The sequence below is a fragment of the Prosopis cineraria genome, unplaced genomic scaffold, assembly GCF_029017545.1.
Source record: "Prosopis cineraria cultivar Desert tree isolate PC_DT_omini unplaced genomic scaffold, ASM2901754v1 PC11, whole genome shotgun sequence".
NCBI lineage: Eukaryota > Viridiplantae > Streptophyta > Magnoliopsida > Fabales > Fabaceae > Prosopis > Prosopis cineraria.
In genome coordinates, this window is record NW_026555342.1 from 42,540,594 (window position 1) to 42,549,144 (window position 8,551).

General features: G+C 34.3%; 1 protein-coding gene across 2 annotated transcripts; it reads left to right on the forward strand.

Moving 5' to 3' along the window:
- Positions 1 to 3,868: 3,868 nt before the first annotated feature.
- LOC129285060 (eukaryotic translation initiation factor 3 subunit D-like) lies at positions 3,869 to 8,345 on the forward strand. Of its 2 annotated transcripts, none has more exons than XM_054920603.1 (2): positions 3,869 to 4,490; positions 7,954 to 8,345. In XM_054920603.1, the coding sequence occupies exon 1, from the start codon at positions 3,890 to 3,892 to the stop codon at positions 4,448 to 4,450; it is 561 nt and encodes a 186-aa protein (XP_054776578.1). In that variant the 5' UTR covers positions 3,869 to 3,889; the 3' UTR covers positions 4,451 to 4,490; positions 7,954 to 8,345. The 2 variants fall into 2 exon arrangements, with proteins under 2 accessions (XP_054776578.1, XP_054776577.1); XM_054920602.1 differs by having other exon boundaries at positions 7,960 to 8,345.
- The last annotated feature ends 206 nt before the right edge of the window (positions 8,346 to 8,551 follow it).

Here is an 8,551-nt window from a genome sequence, read left to right on the forward strand (position 1 = left end):
CCCTATTGAGTGATGGGTTTCTTGTATCAGATTCCTCATTTCGAGTAGTAGTACCTCATTGCCTTGTGACTCATTCCTTGGTTGCTCCAAATTCTGACCAATAGGAATATGATTCTCTAACAATAGCTCATTTATTTTCAATACCACATCCGTATTAAATAGGTTACCACTAGTAACAATTTTGACTGATCGTCTTCTTACCATCCTCTCTCCCTTCCTAAAGATGGAAGTAATCACATAAAGAGTAAGTAAATGAGTTAAACAACTACACAAAAGGAAAGTAAGTGTAATGAATATATATGCCAACTTTTACACATGAATGCAACATACAAAATATTTAACACTTTAATCATGGGATGCCAATCTCCAAACACGTGAAACTAATACCAAAGTATAACGTCCGCCTTGACATTACCAAAACAACACTCTAACGAAATCATTGCAATAACCCGAATTAATTAAAATCCCTAAATAAAGCCATCACAACCTAAGGTTTTAGAAATAACTATTTTAAATATTGGGATTCTAAGAAAACCCTTTGAAAAAAATAATCTTTGATCTTAAATAATGGTTTAAAAACAAATTATACAAAATAACAAAAGCATAAAAACCCATAACAACCCAAAGGAAAGCTAATTGAACAATTTGGAAAATCCCAAATTATTGCTCCATCTATCGCAATGGATGGCATAAAGGGACTATGTCACTCTCTAGGCATTATGCCATGGCATACTTATCATGCCCCACAACACATGTCTACTGTCATACACTCTAAGACCAACTTTGAGAGCATACTGTTTTGCCATCCGACATTCGATTTGAATGATTCAAGCACTCATATGTGGCTCTTTAAGCTACCTAACTATTGGCACTGGTCTCACACCTAAATACTCAACCATTTAAGAGTTGGACACTCAAACTCAAATTGGTTCATTTTCAATTCAAAACACACACAAAAGTATCAATAACCCACAACCTAGTGCTAAAAGTTATGGAACCACTTAGACCAACTCAAATGAACCACAAACAACCGGATAGAGCAATTACAACACATCAACAACAATTCAAACACAAATTGACCACCAAAACCCGATTGCACAATGAATTCAAAGGGGTGTCCATAATTCATCACAAATATCATTTTGGCCAACCTAACACAAACAATACAAACATGTCACCTACACTAATAATATCTCAACCTCTCATAATAATTTCAATACAAATATATCATTTTAGGTCAAGATGCACACCCATCCATCACAATTCTCATGCAAGTAAATATAAAACAATGAGTGATCCTAAGTTGGCACATAATTCATAAGCTATTTGTTACAATACCAAAGCATAAAGGGAAGGGCTATACCAACAAAGCTCTTTAATCCTTGATAGTCCTTTTCTTCCCTTTGCCCTTACTGAAACCCTTACCTGTAAAATATAACTAGGGGGTGAGACAAACATCTCATTAATAGAATAATTCACAACTATTAATTAACATGCACAAATAAAGCTTGTATATGTAAAAAACTCATTTAGCATATTTAAACATAAACTTTTCCATAATCATAGGTCATTACCACTATAGCATAATCATTCTACCATCTGAGCCTCCATATCACCCTAACTAAAATCAAAGGCTCTATTAGACCAAGCACACACACACAATGGCCCGAGCTCACCTTTAATAGTAGGATCACCTGGCTAAAGGTGTCTTATCCCACTTCCAAACTATGATTTCTTCCTATCATACATAATTCAGGGTGTCATTACTCTACACACCGCACCACACTGATACTAGAGAACGTAAATCTCTAACATCATACCCTACATAGGTACTAAGGAGATAATCTCCAACGCCGTACCTTACTAGGCACTAAGGAGATAAATGCCATATGAACTTTCACTACTCCTTACTATGGGTAAACTTTCACTCCCTATCATAATCATGCTCACACTTTCATGAAAATTCATATATTTGCACCCAAACCATAATTTACACATATAACAATACTTTTATGAATTTATTGCTTTTTAAAAGTCACTTTCTATGCACAAAATCTTCATTTCATAATATGCAACACTTCTAAATACATATATGTAAAATTATACATTTACTCACAAATAAGTAAGCACTTAATCAAATAAAATAAACTGTTTCGTTACCTCAACCATTTGTCACAAAAATAGTTATCATGTTTTAAATATGTGCTCCACAAGGCCGACATGTGTAACAACACTCGAGCAATATATAATCTACACAATTTAACTATAATCATCGATTATTACTCTAATTAAATCGCAAAATCACTAAATTTTAGGTACTCATTATACTCAAAGATCTCATTTTATCAACATCAAATCTTCAAACACACTCTATTAATCCCATTTAGTACCCAAAAACCTAAGTTTAGAAACTTAATTTAACTCTCCAAAACCTCAACTAAGGTAATGGATTTCGTTATAACTCAAGGAGAGATGAAACCAAGCCCCAACCATTCTCAAGTTCATCAAAAATTTGCATAAAAGAGGAAGGAGAGGAATAGGAAGCTTATTTAATGGTAATTCTTGCTCAAATGCTCTTGAAATGCTCGAAAGATCAAACCCTAGTAACCACAAGTTCTTCCTCCATTGCTCCTTTATGTCTCTCTTTTTCCTCTCAAAAATCATATGTATTTTCATATCTGGTTTATCCCAAAAAATGGCCATGCGCCATGGGCACCATGACATATGGCACAGCAAATGTCACATGCCAAAATGGCCTCTTGCTCGAGATTAAAGGATTCGTACACCATATTAGCTTATATCCCAAGTTGTCCAAAGGTCCAAAAACTTTGTTAGTGTTCCAAAAACATCATTAGTTCATAAATCACTTATTTTGAAAAATTACCCTCCTAAACACTTGAAATTTCAAAGTTTAAAATTTAGGATGTTACACTAGTGCCTTATCTCTAATTCAAATGAGCTACAAGTAAAGTTTATTAAAGGTATCTACTTCCTTAAAACTTCTTTTTTGAATGTCGTCCGAAGGGTTAGAGCTTCATGGGCTTGGAATAGTCTTTTGGATGGTAGGAAATTAATCTTAATAATTTGTGCTAGAAAATTGGTAATGGTCAGCTTGCTAGAATCTTGGGAGATCCATGGATCCTTGCCTTAAACAATCATATGCTTCTTCATCAACACCTAGTAAGGAAGCAAAACAAAGGCTGGTTAGTAGTTATTATGGATGGTCATTAGAATCTGGATCCCATTTCTGATTGGATTATTAAAGTTGAAAAAAACTACAATTTTTAACATTCCACTCTCTAGAAGGATTATTATTGATAAACCTTTTTAGTTCAAAGCAAAAAGTGGCATGTATACTATTGAACTCGACTATCAATCTCTCCAAGTCCCTAACCTTGTTACCTTAAGAGCTTCCTTTTCTACTCTTATGCTAGATGTTCTTTGGAAAGATATTTGGAAGATTAAAGTACCCAACAAGATAAAACATTTCTTCTAGCGCCTTTTACATGGAGCTATACCTTCAAATGAGAAATTATGGAAACAAAAATGCAGAACCAACCCTTTTTGCCTTTGCTATTTTGATCATCTTGAAAGTTTTGAACACATGCTCATACTTTGTGATTGGGTGAAGAAAGTTTGGTTTGCCAATTCACTAACTATCAAAATGGATGACCTTCATGTAACTTGTTTTGATCTTTAGTTTTATGATTTTCTTAACTTTGACTTAATTGATGAAGGGTATTACACTAGTTGCTACTTTAACTCAGCATATTTGGAAGCATAGATGTGCTAAAACCTTTGAAGGTTAAAAGATTACACCTAAAACATTATTGTTAGAGAATGCTGAGAATTCTCTTAGGGAAGGTGTGAAGTTCAGAGTGTTGTTGATATGAACAATCAGAGGTCCTTCCTTACTTTGAATGCTTTGAATGAATTTGATCCCAAATATTCTGGTGTTGATTGGAGACAGAAATTGGAGACACAGAGGGGTGCAGTTTTGGCGACAGAGCTGAAGAATAACGCAAATAAGTTGGCTAAATGGACTGCTCAAGCTCTGTTGGCAAGTGCAGATATGATGAAGTTGGGTTATGTCTCCCGTGTTCATCCCCGTGATCATTTTAATCACGTGATTTTGGCTGTAAATGGTTATAAACCTAGAGACTTTGCAGCTCAAATTAATTTGAACACATCAAATATGTGGGGAATTGTCAAGTCTATTGTTGACTTGTGCATGAAATTGAACGAGGGGAAGTATGTTTTAGTGAAGGATCCATCTAAGCCTCAAGTTAGGATCTATGAGGTTCCAGCTGATGCATTTGAGAATGACTATGTGGAGGAGCCGCTGCCTGAGGAGGAACAAGTTCAACCTCCAACAGAGGGTGGTGATGGTGGGGAGGCAACTGCTACAACTAATGATGTGGAAAACAAGCAGATTGATGATCAAGCTTAGATGATGATTATGTGACATTCCTATTTATCTAGAACTACAGGTTAATGATCTATTCTTTTTCCGTTTTTTTTTTAATAATATTAAGTTCATATCCTGATATGTAATGTGATTGTATGTTCTGTCAATCTTGGTTTTTGGGGTCACATTGTAGCCTTCCCATGCGATTTAGTCTAGGTCATGCTTTGAGCCTAGATTTCATGCCTTGATGGGAATTTTGAAGAGATTTGCACTTTTTCCCGAGGCATGTTGTCCTAAGAAGTTGAATTTGTACCAAAGTTTGGTGTTAATTCATGAGGCTTTTAAATTCAATGTTTCTGTCCTGTTGTAATCTGTACATTCTTTATGTTATACTCTTCGTGGATGATTGGTTTATTTTTGTTCCAGAAATTGTTTTAATCTCTCATTTGTGAGAGAATTTAGGAGGCTGTTTGGAAATAGCTTTATTATCTTGGTGAAGCAGGACTTTATGTAAAGGGTTACTTCAATATCAATTTTTTCCAAATGATGCTCTCTGAAGCTTATTTTGTTTTTGGAGCTAATACATGTTTTCTGTGGCTTCACAGCCATATAAATGTGTGTTTGAGTCTATAGGCGATGATTTTGGATTGCCTGATATAGGGTGATACCCTGTCTCTTTCTTTGGTCTCGGGGTTGAGGGCTGGCTTTTTCTTCTGGTCGAGTGGTTTGTCTCCTTGTCCATGTTTGGAAGTAGTATACTTAATGGTCTGATAGATCAAGAAAAGAGAAAGATACGGAATGTGTTGAGTAATCTATCTTCTCTCTGGAAGGTCAATAATGAAATTTTAAATTTTTGACAGAGATTCGATTCCCTTTGTCTTTGGAGTTCTAATAATGATACTGAAGTACAGTATAGTCCTTTTGTTTAACATAGCATACAAAACTCCAATGAAGAATGGGCTCTATTATGTTTCCATCTTTATGTGTACAATCACTGGGATTAAAAGGTATTTGGGCAAACTTCATTGTCTGTAGTTGTTCTGGGAAGTGTATTGTTGTAGTAGAGGCAACAAATGAAAGGACTTATATTCAAATGACAGCTAACGATTTTTAAAATGAGGGAAGATATGATATTGTTTTATGAAAATTTAGATATGAGGATGATTATGCATTCAAAATCATTGGGATCTGGAGTAGAGTGAAATATACATTAATGGAGAGAAGGCATATCATATGTGCGATAGGAAAATGTGAATTTTGGAAAATGTTGACATAATTTATTGTAGAATTTCTAGGGCAAAGGTGTCACATGGTAAAAGAAAAAAGAAAAAAGTTGTGTTTCACCTCTTTACATCCCTGATTAGGGTGAGCAAAAATTAATGCCTTATAGGGGAAGGGATGTAAAGTGTTTCTCTGCTATCTATTCCTTCCAAAAGTTCCAGAATCCAGATATTTTCATCTTTCCAAACTTTTTTTAAATCATTTTATGGGTTCATGTTAAGGGGTAGTCCTATGTGATGCCATTTTTTATTTTTGATAAAATATGTGATGCCTTATTAAACTTTTTTACTTTATATTATATATGGATATTAATATATTGATGATTTGAAAAAAAAAAAATAGAAATGGCATATGCAAATCCTCAACCGGCTAATTTTTTTCTTTCTTAGTGATCTTTCCCAAAACAATATATCAGCAGTGAAGATGAGTGGGCCCAGAGATATCTTTTTTTATGGTCGAACAGGCCACCTATTTTCATGGTTCTGTGTCCTTATGTTTGACACTGACATAACTAAGAGATGCATGACACAGCAGTTGCTGGAATAATTCTATTTCGCTCAAACAGAGCTAAACTCAGGCAGTCTCAAGAAGGGGAAGAGATAAGAATTGGATGTCACTAGAACAACTTCTTGATGAGATGATAAAAATTCTTTGTTTTTGTTATGCATGAATGATTTGGATAATTTACTTCAATTTTATATTTTTTCAGTTTGTATATCTCTTTATGAGAGTAAGCTAATTGTTTGGTGCATAGAAACTATGATAAAGGTGATATCAGTTGTGTTTGCCTTTGAGAATTGATTGCTAACTGAAATGTTTAAAAAGTGAGGATTTGAAGACTGCGTGAGTATGCATTGTGGTTGTTTTTTTAGTGTTTATGTGTAATTGTCTCATGCCATGTCATGTTGGGTTTCTGATAGAAAACTAAGAAAACATGGGAAATCCCATCTCAAGAAACTGGTTGGTAAGGTGGAAGAACCTTGCCACCTAAATACCACAAGAATCACTGGCTGCCCCATGTGGACTCTATCATAGCACCTTTGAAGAGTTTATGTCCTCGATGGCTACTCTTTTGGTGCCCGCTTCTTGGAAGTTGATCCAGTACGAGACCAATTGACTGGAACCTAAGTAGGCATAGGAAATGACCCTTGAAACTGGATTGTATGGGGGAAGAACCATATCATTCAAGTATCACAAAAGATGTGCCTGTTTTGCAATATTTGATTCCTTGCAATAATAGTATTCCCTTGTGTTGTATAGGATCAGATTGGGAAATGGATGTATGTGATCCAAGTGATACATTTAATTTGGCATATGATCATCATATATTTTATGAAATATGAATGAATAGTTACTCTTGCATTATTGTATATGAAATATTTTTTGAAGAAACGTGCCGAAAATGATTGTTTCCACCAGGGGACAACTACTTCAATAATCATTTTCCAAAATGGCTATAAACTAAGCACGACTTTCACGCTATAATTCAAAGTGGTTTGATTTTGGGAATAATAATATTGTTTGTAAGGCTGGACAATGGAAGTTCCGAGCAATCATATCCTTAAGGTAATTATGGTAGACTTAGTGCAATTAAATGAATAAAGTAAGCTTAGAAGATTGTCTACTATTCATTAAAGGTTATTACACTTATAAAAGGTCAGCTATAAATAAAAGCTGTCTGTAAAACGATGAAAAAGTTCAGGTATAATTATCAGTCCAAGGATTTTTCTTGTTTCTTGATAAATTCCAGGATCTTAACTTAGTAGATTTTAGGTTGTTTAGTAAACACGATCTAGCTGCTCCATCCTGTTTCTAGAGTTTTATCATTTTCTTACCATTATTTAGTAAGATTTTTCTAGCATCTATATTTAGTAACCAGTGAAGCTAGAACTGCCTGCAATCCTACTTCTCTACAAATCAACTTCTACTAATCACCTACAGATCAAACTGACATCCTAATATCTAGAGATTTATATTTGAAACTAATATGTCATTATGCCACTTGTTTATTATATGGAATCAGGTTAATATTTCCTCTTGAAGCATTTTACACACAAATTGGAATTAGCTTTTTATTGCCTAGACCTTTGACAATGTATAATGTGTTCTTGTATTTGGTTTCTTTTGGACATTCATAGATCAGTGGGCAATGCTTTAATACATGAGTTGGACCCTTTTTTTTTCCCCCTGGTAGTAAAAGAGTTTAGAAAAGTTGAGTGTCGAGGACAGTTGAATATTTTGTTATTGAATGTGTATGTTGTTAGATGCAGGTAGTTGCAGGTCAACCATTTTCATGTGATTCTGCTGGACATTTACTTGGAAGCAGACTTGCAGTCAAAACTGGTTAGGCCATTTCCCCTTTTTTGTTGTACGGAAGGTTCGGACTAAAAATTTTGAAAAAGCTGTGGCTTTTTTCGTTATTATCTTTTTCTCACTTTTTTTATTATTTAAATTTTAGGAATGTTACCGCTATTTATAGTCTAGTATATGTTTGGATATGGCTTTTGATATTCAAAACGTCCTTTTGGCAATATACTGTGAGCGTGTTTGCTGTACTCAAAATGTCTATTTATAGTCTAGTATATGTTTGGATATGGCTTTTGATATTCAAAACGTCCTTTTGGCAATATACTGTGAGCGTGTTTGCTGTACTAAAGTGTCTATTCGAGATAGAACTGCAAGTCCATTTTGCAAATGCAGCTATGAGTAACTTTGAAATGTAGGTCAAAGCTAATTATGGCAAATTTTCATATCATATTGTTCGAATAATTTTTAGTTTATCAAACTGATTTTTTTAAAAAAAATTATGAAATCAGGTACACAGTTTATAGGCATCCAGGAACATGTTTGATTGGAATCATA

Bases quoted from the DNA above. Each gene is read 5' to 3' on its own strand.
- LOC129285060 (XM_054920603.1), top strand. From the start codon at position 3,890: ATGAACAATCAGAGGTCCTTCCTTACTTTGAATGCTTTGAATGAATTT.